Raw genomic sequence first — 25,728 nt, 5'->3', positions numbered from 1 at the left:
ATTTCTGTGGCATCTCTGCACAGTCGGCCTCTTTTTTTTTTTTTTTTAATAAAATTGTTCTAACTGTAACTTATTTATTTATTTTATTATTTTTGGCTGCGCTAGGTCTTGTGGTGGCACGCAGGTTTTCTCTAGTTGCAGCGAGCAGGGGGCTACACTCTAGATGCAGACCTCTCGTTGCAGTGGCTTCTCCTGTTGCAGAGCACAGGCTCTAGAGCATGTAGGCTTTGGTAGTTATGGCGCATGGGCTTTGCCCAACAGCAGGTGGGGTCTTCCCGGACCGGGGATCAAACCCGTGTCCCCTGCATTGGCAGGAGGATTTTTAACCATTGGACCAGCAGGGAAGTCCAGTCTGCCTCATCTAATGCACACATAAGTTTTATGTGATGGTATCCATCTCACAGCTGAGGACACCAACCCCAGGAGGGCTTGCAACCAAGCCATCCAACTCCAAGCCTTGTTTCTTTCACTACACCAACTTTCTGGCCTGATGCTGTTTTTTAAAAAATGTTTTTATTAATGAATTAATATGAAATTCTTTAATATCAGATACCATTTTTCTTCTCTTTCTTTTTTGGCTGTGCTGTGCAGCTTGCAGGATCTCAGTTCCCTGACTGGGGATTGAAATTGAGCCATAGCAGTGAGAGCACCAAATCCCAACCGCTCGGCCACCAGGAAACTGCCCGCCCCCGTGTAGCTAGTTTTTATATGAGACACAAAAGAACAATTAAAATGACCACACTATAAAAGAATCATTTTTATTAGGACTTAATCAAAATGAAATGGCTTCTCCTCCTTCAAAGAAGCCCACTTCTCAGGGTCTCTGCTCTTCAGAGCGGAAAAGGCTGATGAGAGCCCTCGGCCCCCTCGCTCCTGGTACTGTCCCAGAGCATGCTGAGGGAGCAGACATGCTCCTCTAAATGCACTGTTCACTGGATATGTGAATCGTCTCTTTTAAAGGGTGCTGAGACTGTTCAAGAACTCTTAGAGGTGGCCAAAGACTCAATCCCTCCTAGTCACTGGAAGAGGACGCCAGTGGTCCTGAAGGCAACAGCAGGGCTGCGCTTACTGCCAGAAGAGAAAGCTGAGGCACTGCTCTTTGAGGTACATTGTTGTTTTGTTTGCTTGCTTGTTTTTACAAGAAACCAATGATGGCTTACCTAGTTTCTTAGGGAAAAGGAATGAGTTCTGTTGAAATTTTATCTGGGGAAAATGAAGAGTGTGGTTTTCTAAATATTATAGGATATGTTCGGAATCTGTTCTGTCGCCTTAGGGAATCTAGATTTCTTTCCTTTTTTCGCTAGGTAAAAGAGATCTTCAAGAAATCACCTTTCCTGGTACCAGATGACAGTGTTAGCATCATGGATGGATCCTATGAAGGTGGGCGAGGTGTTGATGTATGGTGGGGGAGAGGGCCAGGGTTAATAAATATCTGATTAAAGGCACTGGGGAGACAGGGGTAGGGGTGCTAAAGAAAAAGGAACAAATAAGCAAGGAGGAAGGGGATAGCAGGAAATGGAAAGATGGGGAGCAGGAAATGTGTGCTTTAGACACGAAATTTAGAGATAAAAAGAACAAAGGTGGGGCCCAGGAAGAGGGGAAAAAATGCTCTGGATGTAATCTTTGTCTTTCTCTCCTTTTTTAGGCATATTAGCTTGGGTTACTGTGAATTTTCTGACAGGTAACACATTCTCACATTTCTCTAAGAACTTAACTGGGTTTCACACATGGTCAGGGAGCAAAATATCAATACCTTTTTTCTTCATATTATTCTTTCTTTTGTTTAAAAAAAAAATGGAGGATGGGGAGGGAAGACAGGAAGTTAATGTTTATTACCTGCCTTCAGGACTTCAGCTGCAGCAAGAGTCCTTCCTGGTTAGTCTTTGCTTGCAGCCTTAAGTGCTGGGGAGCAGTGGCGTGTTCACAGAATGCCTCCAGTATATGCCAGGAGTAGGAGAGAAATTGCAGACAGAGGAGTGTTGAGCTGTCCAGGAAGTACAAGATGTTCAGGGCTGACTGTCATTCACAGGTCAGCTGCACGGCCACAACCAGGAGACTGTGGGGACCCTGGACCTGGGAGGAGCCTCCACCCAAATCACGTTCCTGCCTCAGTTCGAGGTGAGTCAGATACATACGAGGGTCTGGTTACCAACCCACTTGGCAGACATATCATGGTGCCAAGAAAGGGCCCCATTTCAGACAGCAGCTCCACCATGAGCAGGCTGAGTGGTGTCAATTAATGACTGACTGAACTTGCTCTCACTGTTCAGAGTCCCTGATGATTCCTCCAGCCTTGTGAGATGAGCAGTGTAATCTGTCTTCTTTATCTCTGATTTTGGAGGGGAGGAGAGGGAGGGGGTACTGAGGATAACATCTTCAGATGACTGTGGATCCTGAATAGTCTTTTTGCTTTTTCTGTTTTGCAGAAAACCCTGGAACAAACCCCTAGGGGCTACCTCACTTCCTTTGAGATGTTTAACAGCACTTATAAGCTCTATACACATAGGTGAGGGAGAGGGACATGGAGCAATAATATTTTGTATTGTGTGATTCTCCTAACTTTTCAAAGCATTTTCACATCTTGTTGCACCTGACCAGCCTTACAAAATTTTTGCCAGTCCCCGAAGGCCTGTTAACTGAAACCCAAGCCACTTACCAAAGCCCAGGGGACCCAAGATTCTCTATTCTTGGCCTAAAAACATGTAATAGTAATAAAATAAAAAGTAATATAAGATTTTTAAAAAAATATAAAAGTAAAAGATAAGTAATATAAAAGTGAAAGTAATGTAAGTCAAGTTTTCTCCAGAGACAGAACACTCAGAGAAGGTTCAGCCAAAGCTCTTTGTCAGCTTCTTTTAAACTGACCTCAGATGCTCAAAATCCAGCCTAGAATTTGATCACAGTTGGGCTAGAAGCTAAGATAATGAGAGCTTTTCTGCAGATGGATCCCCGGGTGGGACCCTAGGAAGTGTCACCATCTCTGGCCTTTAAATCATGGAAAGTTCTTACCGCACAGCCTTGAACTGAACTGTGTAGGAATTACTGCTTGTTGTCCACATGAGATGAGTAGGTCACAGAGAACAAGGTTTTCCTTCCTCCAAAGGGAGACGGAGAAACCATATTACTTTTGGAAGAAGGAGCTTTAAGCTGGAGAATTCAGGACCAGCATGAAATCAGTCAATCCTGTGTTTTACAGTTACTTGGGATTTGGATTGAAAGCTGCAAGACTAGCAACCCTGGGAGCCCTGGAGACGGAAGGTTGGTCTGGGTGCCTATGCTGGTCGGGGTGTGTGAGAGCGACACCAATGCTCAGCTTGCCTTTTCCCTACCTTGGCAGTGATTCTGTGGCAGAAGGGGTTATGCTGAAGTAGGAGGCATATGTTGTATAATGGACATAATATTGGCAAATTCCTTTTCTACTTTATGAGTTCAGATATTTTTATAGATATATTATTAGCCATTTCTAGCATGAAGTCTGTTGGTATAGCATGAAGCATCTGCAGAAGCTGAAGCATCTGCAGAAATTAAGACTCAAGGAGTAAATTTGGCAGGAACTCACTCAGGCCCTTAAGTTTTATGTGGGAGGTGCAGGCAATAGTCCACTAACCAGATAGAATAACCAAACAGCTCCACTCCTCTCTTCATAGGCAGAAAAGGGGTCAAAAGTTCAGCTTTTGGGGTCAGGCAGAACCAGGTTCAGTACCAGTCTTGTGATTTGGGGCCAGTTAGCTAAACTTCTTGTGCCCTTTTTTTCACCTTAAAAGAGATTTTGCATTTAATTCAATTTGTATGGCATGTGGTTCACAGTAAGCTATTATTGTGATAATGATATGACATTTCAGAGTTTACATTTTCAGTTGTATTAAGTCTTACAACAACCAATGAGAAGAGTAGACCAGTATTTTTTCCCTTTTTTTAGAAGTGAGGGAACTTTATTCCATTATCGGTTTTAGATTTAATATATGATAAAAGCCAACGACCCCTCTGCCAAATAGACATAAGCATGAAAATTTGCCTGGAGTTTCAGGGGGTTCACCAAGCCCATCTGTGAACCCCGAGTAAGAATTCACATCATAGGATGCAGTCCCAGAACTAATTCCATATGATTTTAAGGCCCAGCCACCTTGATAATACCTTTTAACCTTACTGGCTTCTTGTTTGCCTTTCTTTCTCTCTCTCTCACACCCTTGCCTCTTACTTTGTGATCTGGTTTCTTCCAGGAACTGATGGACACACTTTCCGAAGTGCCTGTCTGCCGAGATGGTTGGAAGCAGAGTGGATCTTTGGGGGCGTGAAGTACCAGTATGGTGGCAATCAAGAAGGCAAGTGGTATTTTTTCCACTGGTTGAAATTACATTTATAGTAGAAGTCTGGAAAAGTCCCATGGGAAACTTCTTCCAGAGCACAAGAGAAGAGAAGCTTGTCTTTTGTAGGAACTAATTCCAAGGAGATGTTGGTATGCCTTCAGGAGTAGTGTATCATGACAGTGAACACGGCAGCTGTCACTCTCCATGCAGCTCTTTCCCTGCCCAAGTGTTGTGGATCCATTAGAAACCTCTTCTTAGCTGGCATCTAACGTATTAAGGGGTCTCGGCCCTTAGCAGGGTAAAACTGTCTCAGATTCAATTAATGTTTAGCTATTTCAGTTAGAGAATTGAGATGATAAAACAGTAATTGATCTTAGGTATTATAAAAGGCATAGACGTTCAACTCAAGGGAGCAACTTAATTTTTCCAGTGAAGGAAGCAGGTGAGCCTCTGCATACTTATTGTAACTGCATACTTATTGTAACTGCATACTTATTGTACCGTGAAACACAGTGCTGGGTGGCAGCTTGAGGTGGGCCGTGGCTTCTTTGGTGAACACAGGTTAGGGAGGGAGCCTCCATGGAGAAGCAGGTACCAGTTCTCCAGAGGGATGAAGCCGCAGGAGTTTGCTCATCTTTGCCTGTAAGCACTTTGTGCTGAGCCTCAGCTCGCCTCGGTCCTCCTACTGTTCCTCCCTCCGCAGCTTGCCTCTCACTTTTCTCACCTTGCCCGTGTACACCTTTGCTGCAACAGGAGAGGCGGGCTTTGAGCCCTGCTATGCGGAAGTTCTGAGGGTGGTGCAAGGAAAGCTTCATCAACCAGATGAGGTCCAGAGAGGCTCCTTCTACGCTTTCTCTTACTACTATGACCGAGCCGTGGACACAGACATGATTGGTAAGTTCACACCAAGTGTCAGTGCAGGGGGAGCTGGGCAAGGCTGTTGGTGGGGAATGGAAGCGACAAAGGAGTATTTGCAGTGCTTTGTTGAGCTGGGCACCCTGCTTTTCTCCCAAGTCACTCAAGTGGGAGAGTATGGTTTAGAATCTTTTGGAGCTAGAAGGTGGCCTAAACAAGTATACATGAAGTCTTTTTTTTCTTTTTTTTACATCTTTATGGAGATATAATTGACATAAAATGCACATATTTCAAGTATATGATTTGGTAAGTTTTGACACGTGTAAACACCCTTGAAACCATCACCAAATTCAAGATAATGAACATACTCATCACCCCAAAATGTTTCCTCTTTCCGCTTAATAACTGTTTTTCTTATCATAATAGTAACACATTTTGTTTAGCTGTGAGAATGTATATATGTGATCAGTCATGGCCTGAGATATGAATTAATTTTTTATTTTCTACTGTATTTAATGGCCCCTTTTTAATGGGCCAGTTTTTTAACTGTAGTTAAGCAAGCATACATAACAGATTATAAATAAAATAAATGGCATAATTATATTGTAGGATATGTCATGTTTGTTTATCTCATTTTTAGTACTGGAAATTTTTTTACTTTTTCATTATTATAAATATCACTAGGATGAATTTTCTTATGTTTCCTGGGAGGTCTTTTGACTTCAACTGCTGTTCTGTTTCATTTCAGATTATGAAAAGGGGGGTGTTTTAAAAGTTGAAGATTTTGAGAGAAAAGCAAGGGAAGGTGAGTGTCAGTGGAAACCACTGAAGGCAAGCCCGTGAGGCTGTGCCTGCTGACCCCAGTGACCCTAAGGTCACTTGATGCCCCTCAGCCAGCAGAAAGCCACTCAGCAGGCTGGTTTCCTATCTTTGCCAGGAATTAAAAGCATTAAGTAGCAAAGAAAAAATGAGAATACAAGAGTTTGGACAAATGCTGAAAACCTTTTCTTCTTACTACTTTTCTTTCTTCCTTTTTTAAAAGTTGAAATAGTGTTATCAGTAGTAATGAAACTCTAACCACCAGAATATACGAGAAATAGTTGCAGAGGCTTCCTTGAAGGAGTCCATCATAAATGCAAATAACTGATCTCATCCAGAGGCCATGAAATAGGACTAACTGGTATTTTCCTGTCTTCTGGGCCTCAGCATTAACACTGTATAAGGGACTTAGTTGAATTAAGCCCCAACATTAGGTCATAGAAATACATGTCATAGCAAATGAACTAGTTAAGACCCATGCACCTTTGAGTATATGAGATGTCACGTCAAAATGTGCAGGTTCTTGATGAGCTGGGGTCCTGCAGAGGCTGTCAGTGCACAGTTCTAGCCCTTGAGATTCCCAAGCATCTGGGAGAGGAAGAATGAGGATTCTGCTGTGCTCATTCTCAGTCTGTATTTAGAGAAAATCGCAGCTCTCAGATGGCTGCAGACTTGCATCGCACTCTTTCCTTTCTCTCACTGCCAGTGTGTGATAACCTGGAGAACTTCACCTCAGGCAGTCCTTTCCTGTGCATGGATCTCACTTACATCACAGCCTTGTTGAAGGATGGCTTTGGCTTTGCAAGCAGCACCATCCTACAGGTAAGAAAGAGGACACCAGTGTCATATAACAGTCCTCTCACTTCGCAGTTGGGGAGAAAGAGTTAAAAACTTGTTTAGTAATCAGAGTGGCTGCAGGTGGAATTTTGAGATAATTTTATTCAGGCTATGGACAAGGCAGTGTGCAAAGCACCATGATTATAGGAAATTAGCTTGATGCAATAGCAGCTTCTAAGTGCAGTTGACCCTTGAATAATACAGGCTGAATAACATGGATTATTTTCAATAGTAAGTACTATAGTACTACACAATCTGTGGTTTGTTGAATTCATAGATACGGAGGGCCGACTGTACAGTTACATGCAGGTTTTCAACTACACAGGGGTTGGCACCCATAACCCCCTGTTGTTCAAGGGTCGACTCTATTACCAGGCAAGCTATCCCAGAGGCCATAGAGCAGAGTGGCTTGCGGCCCAAGTTAAGATGCCCATGTCACATGGTTTATTAAATCAATTTCAAAAGTCAGAGTGAGAAGCAAGGGGAACGCACAGGATGGGGTGCAAGCAGTGCTGTACTTCCTGCATTCTGGGTTCATATGTCCTGCCTGTCTTTGCTGCTGACAGTGTGGTTTCAAGTATTGTAGGTAAAGGTTGGTCAAGGGAGCGCAAGGACAGGGTGCCTGGGGCAAGCGGCTCTTTTTGAAGGGGCACGAGGCAAGTACACAGGTCAGTAGCATCAGCTCGCTCATTAGCCTGTTTGATGATTTTGTTTGGCAGAGGACATGAGGCACCTCTGCCAAAGGGTGTCACCAGTGAGTGGCTTACTAAGACCTCATGAGTATTGAATGCCTGGCGTAGTATGTCATATGTATTTTGTATGTGCCTCATATATTTAGTGCCTCTTGAGTTTTGGGTCCCTCTTTGTCTTCCTTACTTCATCTGTAGTAGCTTGTTTATCTATTCCAAACACATCTCATCCATCCCGTATTTTTTTATATTCTATACTATAATTGAGTAATTGCATATTTTAGTTACAAAGATGATAAAGATGTAATCTTTGTCCTCAAATATTAATAGTATACAGACCATTAGAGGCGATGTAACAAACATACAACTATGGCACAAGGCAACTTTGAATTTTAAGGTCAAGGACATAGATTGTACTTTGTGAAGTTCCCTTCTCTTGTGTCACTTCCCCTTCCTGTTTCTTCATTTCCAGATCAGTTTATAGTGCCTCATTTCTTGTGTTATACAGACTTCATAAATTCATTTGTACAGAGGTATTTGGATTTAATGTGTTGTTATACCGGCCGAGAATACTGGCATTTAAGGAGTTACTTGACCATAGTCAGTAAAGCGTGGTGCTAAAAGCATGGGCTCTGTTCTCCATCAAATCTGGGTTCAAGTTCTGATTCTGCAAGCTTACTAGCTCTGTGACCTTAGATGACTTACTTCCCCTCTCTTTTAAGTTCCTCATTCAAAACACAGGGGTCCTTAGAGTACCCATTTCTTAGGGCTCTTATGAAAATTGAGATAAAGTACAGTGCCTGGCACATAGTAAGTTATTAATATAGTGTAGGCATTTCATACCAGTGGGAGGCTTGGGGTCATCCTAAGCCCTTAATACTAAGTTAACTACTACCTGTACTTAAGTATCAACAGTAACCAAATCATTTAAGGGCAATTTTCTGCCATTTCCATTTCTGGCATCCTTTTAGTCTTCATTTCAGTGGCAGCAGAATTTGTATCAGGGGTGGGGAGTCCCCTATTCCAGAGATCGCTTCACTTTGGCATCGAGGTCCTGAGGACAGGGGAAGGACATTTCAGGGTGATGGGGCTAGGGGGCACTCCCAGTGTGACTTGGTTATCACAGACTAAATCTCAAGATAATGATTCACATGCCATTCTTCTCAGCTTTTGGGACATTGCCTGTTGACTTCATTTTATTAAATTAACACAGAAGTATTGTGTCATAAAAAGTTAAAAGATTAAAACCAGTCCACTGATTTGCAACCCTGGGCATAGCATCTTTATAATAGCTTATGCAGAATTCCAGTAAAACTGATAAAATGGAGTTATCTTGTTGAAGCAGAGGTAGGGGGCCTGGAAAACCACCATTTGCCTCCTTTCTCCTTTGAAGCATTTCTAAGGAACCCCTAGGATTCTGAAGAAACAATTTGATAAATGCTAATCTAATCCTGTTATGTAGTTGAGAAAATTAATTTTTGCCCAAAGTCATTGAACCAACTGAAGCACAATCTGGCCTAGAATGCCTCAAATCCCTTGGTTGGTTACTAACGAGTGCTTAAGAAGAGGAGGTTAATTACAAAGTATGAATTGAGAAGCCTAGTATGTTCTTTCCTACCCCTAAATCTACTAACTCCTGTTATATATTTAGTTTCAGGACTAGGGAGAGTTCAGAAGCCTATCTAAAAGGTCCTTTTCAGAAGTCCTGAGTTGAGACCACTTCCTGGGCCAGAAGATTCAGGGATCAGATGGGCAGGTGTAGGGGCACTGGGCAGTGGTGGAAGGGGAACTTGCAGGGAGGGTTGGGAGAAGCCTCCAGAGACTGGCTACTCCCATGCTGCCTTGGTTTGGCCATGTAGATGATCTGGGAAGATATTCTCTGCTTGTTGTGCTTGCTAGAGTTGAGAATGGAATAAAAATGTGAAGACTTTTTCTCCTTCCCAACAGCTCACGAAGAAAGTGAACAACATCGAGACCGGCTGGGCCTTGGGGGCCACCTTTCACCTGCTGCAGTCTCTGGGCATCTCCCACTGAGGCCACACCATTCCTCTGAGGCCTGCATTTGCCAACATTTTTAAAGGGAGAACGAGAGAGGAGAGGATTCTGTTGTGTTCTGAGCTAGTCTGGGGGCCACCTGGACTGAAGCCCAGCAGCTGGTTTCACCAAGAGGAAGGGGCTTTTGTAGACAGGTCTTGCCCTTGGGTCTAGAGATTTGGGTTTAACTAATTTTACACATCAAATGTGAACTGTTTCCTAACCACTCTTCATGCACAGCTGGTACCAGAATCTAAATCTTTGAGGTTCCTTTCTATCAGAGAGCCAAAAGTCACAGCTTTATAACTTAACATTGGGGAACCCAGGGATGGAACCATGGCAACCAAAGAAAAATCTCATTTCAGCCCTTTTAGTGCCTCATCCCTTTGAACATTTTCATTATCCTATTAGATGTTAAACTGATGACAGGCCCATGACCTATTGACACCGGTATTTTTCCTACACTTTGCCCTGTCCCACCTTTACTTCCACTCCCCTGCCCTTAAAGAAAAAGGTTTTGCTTTCCACGTGTAATTCAAAGAGAAAAACGCCGTATCTGAAGTTACATGATCCCACTTTGTGTTAGCGCCAACCCAGCCAGCTGAGAGCAGCCATTCTAAATCTCTGGAGAGCAACTCCTCATTGGCCAGAAGGGGGACATCCAGTTAAGGGGACAGGTTTTGGGAGGGTGTGGCTGCCTTGTACAGACCACCTTCTTTTAATCAAATTTTTATCAGTCAACCCTCGGATTAATGGACATATCCAGTCTTATATAAGGAGTATGTGTGTGTTTTCAGTGCAAATACCTCCTCCTAGGCTCATGTTTATGTTGTCATCCTAAACTTGTTTTCTTTGTATTTTCTAATACAGCTATACCCTGGCTTCTGGTAAGAGGCCTGTGGGTGTGCTTTCCAAGGATCTAGATTTTGTTAATAGCCCCTTTCAGCTTGCCCTTTTATTCTCTTTATAGCAGTGTCTCTTTCTGCCCTGCCCCCTGATCATTTTAGCTAGCATCCTCTACATAGTTGTCTAGTCCCAGGGTTTCTGATACCCTTCTTGGTGATACCTAACATTTGACTTAGTTGGCCATCTTGGCCCACACCATATAGTGGATGCTCACTTTGAATATTCAGCATTCAATTTTGTGAGTTATTTCCCCTAAAGTCCATTATCTTGTTCTCCCCCACATGACCATCATTTGCTTGTCTACCCACTTGATTGTTCTTGGACTGGGAAGATCTTCCTGTAGTCTGGCTCTTTACCTCCAGCTTCCTTCCAGCAGAATTGTACCTTCACACACTTGTAGCTTCCACAGTAGACTCAGCTTTTTCACATATACTCAGCCCTCACACCAGTTCCCATTGAACCTTATTTTTAATGGTATTCCACTGAGTCAAGAAATATTTAACATCTGATTTGTGTAAATAACTAGGCAAATGTCTATATACTTATCCCCCCCCCCAAATTTTTCAATTCTATGTGACTTTTTTTCATTCTTCACACTGTTTAATTATACTGAGGTTACCTTTATACCTATTCTTTTCCTCCAAAAATGCTAAAACAGAATGAAATAATAGAATCTTTAGAGTTGGAAATAGCTGAAAAATGTAATCCAGCCTTCACCCATTGCAGTCCCTTAATGCTTCTAACTTGTCACCCAGTTTCTGTTTAGGCATGTTTCCAGACAACTCATTCCTCTTTGGGACTGCACTGATGTTAAAAAAAAAAATCTCTCCTCCAGTCTTACTTCTGCTCTAATCTCTCCTTCCACAGTCTTTTGGTGTTTTGAAGAAAACATCTCCTAAATCCCTTACATTCTCTTTAACATACCACTTGACCTCTGGACCTTCCCATCTTTGTCCAAAGGGAAGGCCGTTAGAACCAGTCTTCATACACTAAATGTTCTTCAAGATTAGGGACAGGGAATCCCCTGGTGGTCCAGTGGTTAGGACTCCATACTCTCACTGCCGAGGGCCCATGTTCAGTTCCTGGTTCCAGAACTGAAATCCCATAAACTTCACTGGGGGAGACCATTTCCCATTAGAAACCAAGTTTCCCCAAGAGATAAGCTGTATTCACTAAAGACTCCTCCAGCTTGATGGGTAAGATTTCCTGGTCTTTTATCACCACAGTTTATCTCTGAAACTTTTTTTTATAAAGGCCACATGTTGTTCAGCTGACTCTTAGTCATCCCAAATACTTTCAGAACTCTTGGGTAGATGCATTATAACTCCAGAAATGTAGCTACATATTTTCTGATAATCTTGATTAGAACATCTGGAGAATTAGCCAGTTTATCCATTATAGGAGCAATTTGGAATGAGAATTTTTATTTCTTATAAAAAAAGTTTGTCTATTCTTTCTGCCACTGGTACACTTTTTGGGCCTCTTACTAAGAGGTCCTACAGGGTCTAATATTGGTGATTAGGTTTCTTTTCTGTAAATATATTTCAAATACTTAGGACAAGGCCTGGCACATAGTGGATGTTGTGTGTGTGTTTTCATCAAAACATCCTCTGTGGGTGATGGAGGTCCTTGCAAGGTGTGCCTTAAAATTCATGTCTTGCCTGATTTTGTTTGCGTACTTTTGTAGAGTCCATATTCTTTTTACCTTTCCATATTCTTATGAAAGATGACCTTTTTTCCCTACAGTGACCTTTCTGGACTTTGCCAGTAGTCACCCAGCTTTTTCCAGAGCTGCCATCTTTCATTCTGGGCACATTTTTCCTGAGATTCCAGGAAGACCTGCAACATTCATGTTTCTACTATAGATCTTACAAATTTTCTGCATTTACCTGAAAAGCTTCTCTGTGGTAACATATTTCCCACTCCTTCAAAAAGCAGACTGTTATCTTCTCCTTTCATATTCAAATCAGACTTCTGGGCAAGATATTCTTTATGGCATACAAATCCAATGGATCCAAAAATCTCTTTGATAGGCATCTTGGGTACTGTGGGCTAAGCACTTCAAAACTGCAGAGTAAAGCAACCCGCCCCCGGCCCAGGTTGACCAGCAGTCTGCAATCAAACATGAACAAATTCTGCTGCTAATCAGATTCTTTTTGACCTGGTTCCTGAGGTCTTTTAAACTGTGCAATGAAATTATTTATTGTTTTATGACAGAATACAGTGGTGTCCCACAGAGGAGCCATCGATGAAAAATGGTGCTGTGATAAGGAAGTAATAACTAGCATTTTAAAATTTGGTTTCCTTTTAAGAAAGTCTAATATATCTATAACAAAGGTTAAAGCAATTTGTCTTATTTTACATTCTAGCATTATTAATTTTAAAATAGCAATTCTAACAAAAATGCATCAATTGACTTTCTAATTCTTGTCTTTATCAAAAAAACAACTGTATAAATTTACAACCAGCATTTTAAAAAAGTTGTATAAATCTTCTTTTTCAAAAAAATTGTTAACAAGTGAAAATGAATGAGACGACACCTTAGCAATTTTTGTTTTATGTAATAAAAATTTCTTTTCAACCAAGTCATAGTCTTCCTTTGGTTTTTCCCCTTGGCTTGGTTGATATGCCCTCCTCACCATAAATTATCACTCATCCTTTGGGGTTCAAAAGTTCACTAAGCAGAGGAGAAACAGAGACTGCAGAATTCTAATGTAAATTTATTAAATTTTGAAATGACGTGGTCTTGGAAAAAGATGTTCGATATTCATTTTTCATCAACATAATCTCCAGAAGAAGAGTATTCATTTGCTTGCAAAGGCCATAATCTGTTCCTAGAGATAAAATGAAATCAAGTGAGTGATACTCTTGACATTTTAAGGTATGAAGGCAGGTGAAGATAGTACTTTAAAATATCTAAAGTGATTGAAGCAAAAATTGGCAAAAGTTCCAGACAGATTCTCCTTCCAAGTCCCTTCAAAGTAACTTTTAATGGAAGTTTCTCAGAAAAGAAGTGGGACAGCAGCAAAAGGAGTTGAAGCATCTTTAAGAGTCCCTACTCGCTATTTTATATAGAGGTACTGCTTCCATGTGGGCTAGCCCCAAAAAGCGCAGCAGGGACATTTCTGCTCATAAGCACTGGGGAAGGTATTCAGATAAAGATGATAATTTAACAGCCAAGAAAATTAATTCAAAGAAATTAAAGAGTCGTTGGCCGAGTCATTCCTCAGTGAGCAAGATTCTTGGAGATCTGGGAGAGCTCTCTTACTTTGAGTGGAGACACTGCATTTGTAGCCTGCAAGCCCCAGGTCCTGAGCAGCACGAGGGGGGTGGCCCTGGTGGAATAGAGCCTTTTCAGTAGGTCCGTAGCAGCCAGAAGAGCGGTGTTGTGGCGCTGTCGGTCTGTTTCATAACTTGTGAGGTGGCTCATGGAGCCTGGAGGGAAAAGGCAAGGTTACCTCCCTAATTCTGTACTGCTGTTTTCTTTCCTAGCAAACCAGATGCAATTATGCCCACTACATCTGGCTCCCGAGGAGCCATTTTCCCGATCTTCCTGTATTATATGAGCTCAAGATACTTCTCCAAGGTACACTGAATCCTTACCTAAGTCTCTGCCATTGAAGGCCGCAGTACTGAGGTGATGGAGCAAGCTGGAGATATCCCCAAAGCCCATGTTGACACCTTGTCCTGCAAGTGGATGAACCCTGTGGGCTGCATCCCTAAGAATAAAGCAGAGTTCAGGTGTGGCCTCGAGCCAGAGGGAAAAGGGAGCGGCTCTGTTGTTACCGTCTTACCCAATGAGGGCCAGCCGAGGCCGGACGTACTCGGAGGCATGTCCCAACCCAAGAGGAAACAGGACTCGGCTTTTGGCGTCCACCCTGGCTACACTGGGGGGCAGCTGGCGAGCTGAGACTCTAGTGGGCTTCAGAAAGGCAACTGCGGACTGCAGCATGGAGCCAACTGAGTCGATGAAGTCTGTGTGGTTCACATCACTCCACTGAGTAGTAGTATCGACCACAAAACAAAGTGAAAGTTCATCAGCAATTCCAGCAGGGAATTAAAACATTCAACAAGGCAACCATTTTATAACCACAGTCATGGGTAGTGGTACCACAAGTGACAAGCCCCTCAAATGAATGCAAAATGCAATTCCCCATCACTCCCCACAAGCTGTAGGACCAAGTCAAACTGCTCATGAGCTGCCCCTGCCTACCTCTGAGTTTCATCTTTTACCATTCCTAACCCTCAAAATGCACGTGCCAGCCACAAAGTGCGCTCTCTACAGCATGCTCTTGATTCCACACACCCCTCTGCTTAGAATGTCACCTCAATTCTAGTTCACCATGGTAACACCCAGGAGTATCCAGAAGCTATCATCGCTTTGTAAACCTCCCTCCAAACCATCCTCTGTGTCTAACGTTCTCCTCCAAGCGCCATAGTATAGTATCCTATGCAAACTCTACCACTGCACCCTAACTCATTTCTGTGTCCTTCCTCACTTGACTTTGAGCTTCCTGAAAGCAGGGACTATTATCTCACTTGTCTAACGCCAGCGCCATCTACATAGCAGCACTCATAACTTGCTGAATGAATGTACTGCAAAGGCCTTATGCCAGGAACACACACTAAGTGACCCAGAAAGGGTCATCATTTATCTTGGAAGCCCCTTTAGTATGTTTAGTTCCTTTTGTTCTTGCTGGCTTCTGTTAAAAATTATCAAAGTATTATCACTTCAAAAAAAGTTACTTATCCAAGTAACTTCCACCCAGGCAGCTGTTTCAGTCAGCAGAGCAGCAGCCCACAACCCTCAGAAGGGCACACAAGCCAATTTCTGTAGTTTTACATTTTCCTGAAGCCTCTCCCCCATGTAATCCAGATCAAGTGGTATAGGTCCAAAGGGGCAGTGTGTTGATTGTTCTTTCTTCTTACTCAGAACCACCTCTCTGTATCTATCCCTGCAATACACCATCGGCAGGTGATACTCACAAAGGCGGAGTTAATTGCATCCACAAACTCCTCCTCCTCCATGCTGGCCAGCTCTGCTGCATGTTCATGGGATGTGGACCAAACCAAGGAACTCAGAGTGTCTGAGAGCTGTTTTGGAAGAACATCAATGCCAAGGGCTGACACTTCGGTTCCTAAGAGCTCACAGGCACGAGGGACAGACAATAAGAAGGGGTGACAAACCTAGTCTGGACATAGTCCCTCAAAACCAGCAAAAGGCTGAGTGGAGTGAGGTTCTAAAAGGAGAAGGGTTGACATATTTAAGAAGACAAGCCAGAAGGACTTCTTACCGGAAGCAGAGCAATGGGCCCAGAGGGGAGAAATCTCTGCCAAGCTACATTGTTTTCAGTGGCCTACAACACACAGGAGAAGAGTCCTTGTCAGAAGTGCCCGGTACCAGTTAGGCATGAGCAGGGCCCCCGATGGTGGGCTCAGGATCTTACCTCCGATAAATGCAGAGTAGCCACGATAGCGGATTGGTCATAGTTCCAGCTAACATTACGGATTCCTGCAGCCTGCCGAACTCCTGAGTTGTGACCGTCTGCACCAATCTGCGTGCAGACAAGAACCTGCTGAGTCTGCCAATCTCTTAATTAACAAAACCATTCCAGAAGGTTGTCCCTGCCTCCTAAAAGTTTTCTCTAGTTCCAACTGCTAGCAAGCCCATCTGGGGCAGGCAGGCAACTCTTTATCACGCCTGCCTCACTCCCAGCTCCTAGAGGAGAAGCCCTACATAAGCAATCCCAGACAGACCACAGCTGGACATCTGACCCAAGCAGGGCCAGCCACAGTTAAACTCAGCCAAGTCTCTTCACCCTGAACTAGACAGCAGTAAGGCAGACACTGGGGTCGAACAGTCCTGATGTAAGGCTGAGAATGGCTGCCATGGAAAAGGGGAAGCTGACGAGCAGCAAGAGAAAACAATGGGAGAAGCAAGATGAGTGGCTGCAGGATTCCTGAGAGGGAGGGAATGGGCTCATTTTCTGACCCTCAGATTCCTGTCCCTGTAAGGCCGGCTATCCTTTATGTCAAGACATACGATGATCCGAGAGACTGCCTCCTGTAGAGCATTTACAATAGGGCCATCCTCACTGGAGCTGGTCTGAGTGGGCCCAGGTCTTTATAGCCAAAAGCTTTGCCTCAAATCAACCTCAACTATGGCTAAGATCTAAAGCAAGAGATCATAGACTCTAATAAGGTGTGGATATGCAAGACCCCTGGCAAAATAAGAATCTTCAACTACCAACAATTTGGTCTGGAGGGTTCTGCCATCACCTAGGGTAATATGAACCCAAGGGCTGGAGTCTGCCATGGAAAATGGATATGGCCAGGTATAGCTGACTGCTTTGCTCTTGTAGAGGACGGTCACTCGGTCTAGGGAGGTCATAAGAGAGAAGACAAAACATTAGACAGTTGGCCCACAGGCTGAGGAAAAAACTCAGTAACTAAATAAAGCAAGGTCTCAAGACAGCTTATCTTTATCTTATCATTGATTTTAGGTCTTTAAACCTAAAAAAATAACCCATGTGATCAATGTTATGGTCTAAGAGCTAATAAAAGACAGAGGCCACAGGGATCAATCAGTGCGTGACCTGACCAGGCACTCTTTGTTTTTCCCCACACTCCTGCTCCTCCGGTTTCACTCTATGCCCAAATGAACCCACATGTGCTTTCACAACAAACAGGGTGGGGAACACCACAGGCCTAAACAAGTTCTAGATTTCATAAGGTTTTCCTTCCCCCTGGAAGACATTTTACTTTTCTGATCATAAAAATTATATGTTTATTACTTTTTTACTTACTACAAATAAAGGTTTAAAAGAGGGGCGGGGAATCACCTTTAATCATATCACTCAGACATAGCTACAGTTAAAGCTTTGTTCTGTTGCTTTCCAGGTAATTTCCTATGTTTGTACATGCACACACACCATTCCCCCTCACACACACACACAAGTTGGATCATACAACACAGACTTTTTTCCACCAGTATACTGTGGGACATGTTTCTAAATGACTGTTAGATCTAAGTTATCTTTAAAAGCTACATGGAAGTTCATTCCATGGATGAACCATTATCTCATATCAAAAAGCATTTAAGTTTAAGTTGCTTCCAATTTTTCTCCCTCCAGAACCCTGAAATATCTATAAAACACACACACACACACACACACACATATATATATGAAGGGAATTTATACCCAGACTACACAAAGAACCCATATAACTAAAAAATTAAGACAATCTAGTTCTAAATGGGCAAAAGATTCTTAATAGACACTTCTCCAAAAAAAATACACAAATAGCCAACAAGCATCTGAAAAGACACTCAACATTAGTAGTCATCAGGTAAATAAAATCAAAACTATGAGACACCACCTCACAGTTACTAGGATGACTATTAAAAAAAAAAAAGAAAGAAAGGCTAAGGGGAATAAGTGTTGGCAAGGGGTGGAGAAATTGAAATTCTTAAAATTGTTGGTGGTAAAGTGACATGGTGTAGCCTCTTTCAAGTTTGGCAATTTATGACAATGTTAAACATAGAATTATTACATGACCCAGCAATTCTAGTCCTAAGTGTCCACCCAGAAAAAATAAAACATATATCCACACAAAAACCTGTACACAAATGTTCCTAGCTGTATTCACAACCACTAAAAAGTAGAAACAACCCAATGTCCATCAGCTGATGGATGGATAAATAGTGTGATATATCCACAAGAGACTGGAGTACTGACACATGCTACAATATAAATAAACCTCAAAAATATATTAAGGGACAGAAGTCAGACACACAAAAACACACATTGTATAATTCTACTTAAATGAAATGTCCAGAAGAGGCAAATTCTGAAAAATAGAAAGTCACTGAATTGTACGCTTAAAATGGGTGTACACTTACTGATATGTAAGTTATACCTGAGTAAAGCTGTTTTAAAAAAGAGACAGAAAGAACAACCCTGAAATAACCCTCAGAGGGTTTCTTTATGTTGAACATCAGTATCTGTAGGAGGGATCCTTCCAGTAAGTCCCAGAATAATTCTAAGACAGTTCTCCTTCCAAAGAGTGACTGGAAGACAGGAGAGTCAGGGGCTTACCTGACACAGCCTCCAGCTGCTTAGTGAGAGCATGCATGATGACATCGTTCTCCACTATATAGCCCATGTCATCTAAATTATCCTTATCGAACATTATCAGGGCCTCTGAGCAGGCATCCCACACCTGGAAGCACAAAGGGAAAGCATGTATTACAACCCAAGGAAAAGGAGGTATTACTCTAATCAGAAACTGAGCACTGCTTTCCCAAGGGACTGAGGCAGAAAAACCCCCAGGTGTCAGTCCCTCTGGCAGGAGATGTACAGTAAAAAGAAAATTCTCTTGTGAATGCTTCCCTCCTACTTCCCGAGATGGAGTGTATACTCTGCCTGAATTCTTCCCCCATTTACAGAAAACCTGGAGAATGTGTACTCCGTTATTTTAACTCAAGACAGACTGAGATATCTTGCCAAAAGTGATAAAGAAGGCACCTGCATTCGCCGAAAGGCTCTATATCTCATGTTGCAGATGTGGTCCCAGGCACCAAAACCTATGAGAAAAAAAGAGCAATGTATAAACCAGAGCAATCTCATGGGACCTACATCCCTCCTGGGTCTCCCTTTGTCCCTTCTTCCTGTTGAGTGAGAGATTGTTCTCAGTGTTCAATAATAAAGAAATACTCACCATTTCTACCCTGTTTGGTGCTAGGGGCTAAGTGACTCTGTTCCCCAGTTCTGATTACACAGCATGGAAAAAGACCCAGCTTTCATGAACAAAGGTCAAATCACATTAAGAGGGAGAAATAATAAAGGAAATTAAATCCATATTGTACTTTCTCTTCACCATCCTACTAAGGTTACAAAGTGTTACAAAGTCATCATACTGAGTTACAAAATCCTACTGAGTTACAATAAAAGTGTTACAAAAATCATCCTACTGAGGTTACAAAGTGTTAGTCACTCAGTCCTGTCAGACTCTTTGTGACCACATGGACTTTAGCCCATCAGGCTCCTCTGTCCATGGAATTCCCCAGGCAAGAATACTGAAGTGGACTGCCATCCCCTCCTTCAGGGGAATCTTCCCAAGGACTGAACCCAGGTCTCCCTCACTGCAGGCAGACTCTTTACTGTCCGAGGCACCAGGGAAGCCTGAGGTTACAAACTCCCTGGATAAAGATGACTTTTTGTTTAAATCTAGAGAACCAAAGCAATTCATTCATTGAGATGTTTACTGAGCACTTATTATGTGCCATATACACTTCTAGGTACGAAGCACAAAGTGGGAAACCAGACAAATGTCAGCCCTTCAGCAGCTGACATTCTAGCTGGAGAGACAGACAAAAAAAAAATCATAATATCAGGTACTAAGTGTCATAAAGAAAAATAAAGAGGTATAAGGGGCTAGAGAATGATGCAAGAGTCTCATTTTAGATGGGATGGTTCCACATAGGCTGGCTTGAGGGAGTAACATCTGGCAGAGACCTGAAGACAATGTGCTAACTGTGCACACAACCATCTATACCCTAAAAGCATTTAGCATTCAGGCTCCCCAGCCCCACAGAAGGCTGACTCTGGGAATAAAGAGGATGCTGTTACTAAGTGAAGAGTCACAATTAGTTCATATAGTTTCAATTCCAGCAATTCATAATGACCCAACATCACAAATGATGTCTATATGGACCCACATGTCTGCAGGAAGTCTTCCTCAGATCAGAAGTTGACACATGAACAGTTCTTGGAATCTTCAGCTATGTACTAGACTTACCAACCCCACCCTCCTCTCCCAGGCATCTTGGTGAGCTCCCTCCTTGCCAGATGCCCCGCTGACTCTGCCCTCCTGGAAAGTCAAAGACAGGAGACTGGCTCTATGACAGAGGATCTTCTACTCACTACTGAGAAGGGTTGCAGAGCCAGGGGAGATGGAGCTGACCCTGTTGCTGTAAGTTTCTGGCAATTTCCCCGTTACTTTCTTTGGACCTGCTTCTAACAACAGGATTTTCTTGTCACAAAAGTGAATATCATGTCCTAAAAAAAAAAAAAAGAAAAAGCAAAATGTTATATCATTTTCGAAAAATCAATTTATTCTCTCATTTCCAAGAGAAGTATCATATTAACTAATTCCTTAGTGCTTATGATACAAATTTCTTACAGGACACATAAAAAGGGAACACCATACAGAGTCCTAAGCAGTAACATACAGCAGCTTTTCAGTCATGTAAACCACCCTGCTCGTGGCAATAAGAACTCTCCAGACCAACCCCTGCCACGCGCAAAGAAGCAAATAATGGCATAGCCCGTAACAAGGGAATAGAATGCCCTAGAAAAGAAAAAGGAAGGAAGGCGGCAGTATTTAGATACAGTTAGTTACAACCTTAAAAGTATTAAGTCACGAAAAATTACAAATCCTGTTCAACAGAAAAATAAAGCTAACAAAATTCACTGTGGCCTCAAGATGAAGTCAAAGATAAAAAAGCTTATAAAAGAAAAGAGGGCCAAAAAAATACACCAGTGGTGCTGAAAACTCTGGTCCTAAAACATCTGCACAGTGGAGTTAAAAGAAGACTTGGAGACTTTGGTACTGGGTGACGAGCACAGACACAAGATCCTCCACAGCGCCTCAGAAAAAGATGCAGGGGGAAAGGTAAGCAGTGAGCTGCTACTACCAAGATAGGAGAGAACACCTGTGATGGAATTACCGGAAAGAAGAAACACTGCAGGTTTTACTGAGTAATGGTCAGGGAAACCCCTCAAGCTTTGACCCCTCTTTTTATTTTGGAATGTAAATGAGAAAAAAAGGCGCTACTGTAATATACAACAAAGGGTGAAAATCAAGGGCAGCTCCAGTGGGAAAGGAAGAGGAGCGCAGAACCGACCAGCTCGGCGTGGCGCCCCCTGCCGTGCGGCAGCGGTTCTGCCCTGAAGGATGGGAGCCCCGGCCATGGCCGCGCTCGGCAGAGAGGGTGGTTTCTGGTCCCTCCCCTCTCCCGGCCTTGATCTAACAGCAGCCGCTTCCCCACCGAAAGCCCCCGCCACCTGCTCCCTGTGGAGCCTACTCGCTGAAGCCTTGCCTCCACAGCAGTGTTCTTCATACCGTGCTCGCATACCTCCGCCCCCAGGAAAGGTCAGTTCTTTGTTCCTCCAGGGTAGCTTTCATTTCAATCTTCCTTCTGTTAGTAATCCCCTTTGCTGGATTCTAAACTCCTTGGGGGCTAGGAATTCTTTTCTTATTGCAATAATGTCCCCAGCAATATATGCTGTTATCTCCTCAACCCACAAAGAGATACTCAATGTCTTAACAGACGTTTTTCTTCAATGACAGATCAGGAAACATTTAGGAAAAGAGTCAGATTTCCATCCCATACTTGTCCAGGGGAACAGAAATAGAAAAAAATAACAACAGATGAAACTGAAATGTGTTAGGAACTCTTCCAGGACACAGACTGAGGTAGCAAGTTATCTGATTTTATGAATCTGTCACAACCCTAATGATAAAACTTGCTGGAAGTACATAAAAAGATAATATGCCCAGAATCAGTTATGAAAATATGCAACATTAAAAATTAGCAAGCTAAATCTAGTAATCTATTGAAAGGAAATAAATACTTAAAAAAAATAACAAAAATACATATTTTAGGCTATAATGTCATTATAGCCTCTATAATATTTATGTTAAAGCATAAACATGTATGACTTAGCTGTTGATTGAATTAAATGAAATTATGAATTATAGGTGAATATCTAAATTTTAACCTTGAAATCATTTCACTCTATAAAGAATCCAAGTTAGTTTTATCAAATGACAACCTAGTGCCATAATAATTTGTCATGTTTATGAATAACAAGATTATTATATGTTTTACTTTTTCCAGCATATCTAAAAGCAAAGTTCCATACAATCACTATTACCATTATCACCACTGCTAATGTTTATTAACTCCTATATGCCTCATGCAGAGAGTTGACTCATTGGAAAAGACCCTGATGCTGGGAGGGATTGGGGGCAGGAGGAGAAGGGGACAACAGAGGATGAGACGGCTGGATGGCATCACCAACTCGATGGGCATGAGTCTGAGTAAACTCCCGGAGTTGGTGATGGACACAGAGGCCTGGCGTGCTGCGATTCATGGGGTCGCAAAGAGTCGGACACGACTGAGCGACTGAACTGATATGCTCGGTGCAATTATATATGGTTTACTATAGTATCTTCTGATATAATCCATACTACAATTTTATGAATAATAAAAAGCTATTCTGTCCTAATTTTAGAGATGAGAAAAATCAATGTGCAGAAATTGTGAGTAATTTATACAATTTTACCCAGAGAGAATTAGAGACAAAACCAAGGATTTAAATACATGCAATCTCATATGAAGACCTGTCACTTCATCATTTAACTTCCTTTAAAGGAAGTTTCCTTCTTATTTAAAACAATCATTGGACTGGAAATGAAAATCAGAAGCTCTGGATTTTAATCCCAGCTCTCACAGTTTCTAGCTTTCATCACCCACAAATGCATACATAACATTATGTACTTTATAAATTTCCTTTGGTCAAAAAAACTTAGATCTCCAAGCACATAAAATAGTCAGGGTCATTACTTTATTTTTCAGTATTTTATTTTTAGCTATTTAATGTCATGTTTTAGGAAAATCTCTTGGAAAAAAATTACTGGAGAATATAATTTACAAGTAACAATGCTGAGAGGGAAATAGACATTTCAAGCCTAAAACATGAACTAATGTGAGTTTAAAGAAGAGAAGAATCAAGGAAGACATAAACTGGTCTATACGGAAATATGAAGAGGCCAGGGAAAATTTTCACTTTTAAAGCAGCTATCCAAGATTAAGTGGATGTCAAACTGTAAAAGTTGATCACCATACAACCTATTAACAAAGAATATTTTTGGGGATACAAGCCATGATGATCAAGGGGAGACACTAGCAAGCACAGAATCTCAAGCAGGTTGATTACCTGACTCAGCAGGACCTGTCCAAGGACAGAGTCTCCTTACCCTGTTCATATTTTATATGAAAAAAGTAGAGGCTTGCTCACTGAAAAAATTGTACCAAAGACTTATAAATCTCCCACCAAGCTTCAATTTTCATGTTTTAGCAGTCAGTATTTCCTCTGAGCTTTTAAAACAGGAAATTAGCTGATATGTGAATTTTTTAGGGAAAACCTAGGCTCGGTAGGTTTGACTTACTCAGAGGCAGTGACTCATAACCTGGGGTACTCAGCCTACGACCTCTCTTTTGTAAACTTACACAGAGAATTGTCTTGCAAGTATCTGCTTAAAGTCAGCCTTGAATTAAGGAATTTATACTTCTATGGAAAAAAAAACAAACAGGAAAATGAACAATTACAATACAGAATTCTCTACACTTATAAAAACTTTCCGTCCTTGGGATGTGGGCAAATGGGGTGAGAAAAAGAACAAAACAGGAAGGAAAAAAAACTAAACAAAGAAAAGAGCACAACACCAAATATTAATGAAATTAGCAAAAAACTCAGTAAGACTAAAAAACTTTTCAAGTACTGAACAGACATTTCTCCAAAGAAGATACACAAATAACCAATAAACACATGAAAGAATATTCATCATTAGTCATTAGGGAAATACAAATCAAAACCAGGAGATGTTACCTCACACTCACTATTATAACTAGTAACAAAAAGACAATACGAGTGCTGTCCAGGATGTGGAGAAATGAGACCTCTCATTTATTGCTGGTGGGAATGTAAAATGGTGCAGCTGCTCTAGGACACTGGGAGTTCTTCAAAACGTTAAGCAGAGTTTACCAAATGACCCAGAAAATCCACTTCTAAGATTATATCCAAGATAACCAAAAATACATGTTTACACAAACAAAAGCATGTAGGAGAAATGATTAGTAGCATTATTTGTTATAGCTCCAAAGTGAAAACACTCAAATGTCTATCACTTGGTGAATGAATAAACAAAATAGGCTATATATATATCCACACAAAATATTATTTATTATTTGGCAATAAAAACAAAGTACTGGCACATGCTGGGCTTCCCCCGTGGCTCAGCGGCAAAGAATCCACCTGCAATGCAGGAGACACGGGTTCGATCGATCCCTGGGTTGGGAAGATTCGCTGGAGGAGGGCATGGCGACCCACTCCAGTATTCTTGTCAGGAAAATCCCATGGACAAAGGAGCCCAGCACGCGACAGTTCATAGGGTCGCAAGACTAGGAGGCGACTGAGCACGCACACACTGACATATGCTGCAACCTGGATGATTCCTGAAAACATTAAGCAGATTCCACGTATATGAAAAAGTCCTGAAAAAGCCAATCTATAGAGATGAAAAAGTACGTGAGTGGTTGCCTAGGGTACTAGGGTGAGGAAGATGGGGGAGAGGGTGGGCTGCATGGGCAGTGACTACTAACGGGTTCGTGTTTCTTTGGGGCGGGGTGATAAAAATGTTCTAAGATTCATTGTGGCAATGGCTGCACAGCTCTACGAATAAACTAAAAAGCATTACATTATATGCTTTTAAGTGGGTGAAGTTTATGGTATGCAAACTATATCTCAATGAAGCTGTCTAAAAAACAACAAGAAAACCGCCTAACCTAGCTCAGTAGACAACTGCCGGATGACTTCGGTGTCCAGACCGAAATAACCCTGGGCGGGTCTGTGTACCCAAGTGCTGGAAGGACACTTACGGTCCCTCCCACTTTTGACCCTTCGGAATTCTGAAGGAACAAACGTTTGCCCCCGGCGTCCTTCGGTTCCTCTGGGCAGGAAATGGACCACAAGATGTGCAACACTAAGGCTTTGGGCAAACAGTGCCAGGGCTCCCACACTCCTCATCGTTCCTTCAACGGCCTCGCTCCCCGCAAATACTGGCCTGCAGATGTGCTTACCTAAGGCACAAGCCATAGCGGCGCCTACCAGGCCTCCCCCTGACACCACCACATCGTACACGTTGTCCGCCGAGGCGCCAGCCCACCTCCGGCAGGAGACCCGCGGGCCCTTCTGGGCAGCGGCAAAGACAGCGCCCCACCGGACCCTGGCCAGCTGGGCCACCATGGCGCTGACCTGCGCCGTATCTGAGCGACTGAACTGAACGAAACTGAACATGCCCGCCTTAGGCAGCACTTCCGGAGACGAGCCGTCCAATCACCGGCCGCTAGAGCTACGATCTTAAAACCGGAAGTATAAAGTGCGAAGAGAATAGGCCAATCAGAAAGCGAGTCTTCCCTGCCTGGGCGGGAT

At 42.4% G+C, this 25,728-nt stretch overlaps 2 protein-coding genes across 5 annotated transcripts in view; one reads left to right on the top strand and one right to left on the bottom strand.

The window, feature by feature from the left end:
• ENTPD5 (ectonucleoside triphosphate diphosphohydrolase 5 (inactive)) overlaps positions 1 to 13,032 on the top strand; it is a 33,969-nt gene extending 20,937 nt beyond the window's left edge. For all 4 annotated transcript variants that reach the window (XM_020906884.2, XM_020906880.2, XM_020906887.2 and 1 more), the window contains 11 exons: positions 961 to 1,104; positions 1,305 to 1,380; positions 1,646 to 1,681; positions 2,030 to 2,118; positions 2,427 to 2,506; positions 3,197 to 3,258; positions 4,221 to 4,322; positions 5,061 to 5,201; positions 5,911 to 5,967; positions 6,688 to 6,803; positions 9,455 to 13,032. In XM_020906884.2, the coding sequence (XP_020762543.1) occupies positions 961 to 1,104; positions 1,305 to 1,380; positions 1,646 to 1,681; positions 2,030 to 2,118; positions 2,427 to 2,506; positions 3,197 to 3,258; positions 4,221 to 4,322; positions 5,061 to 5,201; positions 5,911 to 5,967; positions 6,688 to 6,803; positions 9,455 to 9,541 (990 nt within the window). In that variant the 3' untranslated portion in view covers positions 9,542 to 13,032. The remainder of the gene's footprint in view (positions 1 to 960; positions 1,105 to 1,304; positions 1,381 to 1,645; positions 1,682 to 2,029; positions 2,119 to 2,426; positions 2,507 to 3,196; positions 3,259 to 4,220; positions 4,323 to 5,060; positions 5,202 to 5,910; positions 5,968 to 6,687; positions 6,804 to 9,454) is intronic.
• Positions 13,033 to 13,147: 115 nt separating this feature from the next.
• COQ6 (coenzyme Q6, monooxygenase) lies at positions 13,148 to 25,593 on the bottom strand. The gene is made up of 12 exons (XM_020906874.2): positions 25,377 to 25,593; positions 20,374 to 20,508; positions 18,976 to 19,034; positions 18,547 to 18,670; positions 16,695 to 16,825; positions 15,895 to 16,002; positions 15,742 to 15,804; positions 15,434 to 15,541; positions 14,242 to 14,444; positions 14,051 to 14,166; positions 13,716 to 13,882; positions 13,148 to 13,281 (listed from the first exon to the last, which is right to left on the bottom strand). The coding sequence occupies exons 1-12, from the start codon at positions 25,591 to 25,593 to the stop codon at positions 13,252 to 13,254; spliced, it is 1,461 nt and encodes a 486-aa protein (XP_020762533.2). The 3' UTR covers positions 13,148 to 13,251.
• Positions 25,594 to 25,728: the final 135 nt, after the last annotated feature.

Source organism: Odocoileus virginianus, chromosome 6 (genome assembly GCF_023699985.2).
Source record: "Odocoileus virginianus isolate 20LAN1187 ecotype Illinois chromosome 6, Ovbor_1.2, whole genome shotgun sequence".
Classification (NCBI taxonomy): domain Eukaryota; kingdom Metazoa; phylum Chordata; class Mammalia; order Artiodactyla; family Cervidae; genus Odocoileus; species Odocoileus virginianus.
The sequence above is the reverse complement of the archived record's forward strand: the minus strand, read 5'-3'. Positions and strand labels throughout refer to the sequence as shown.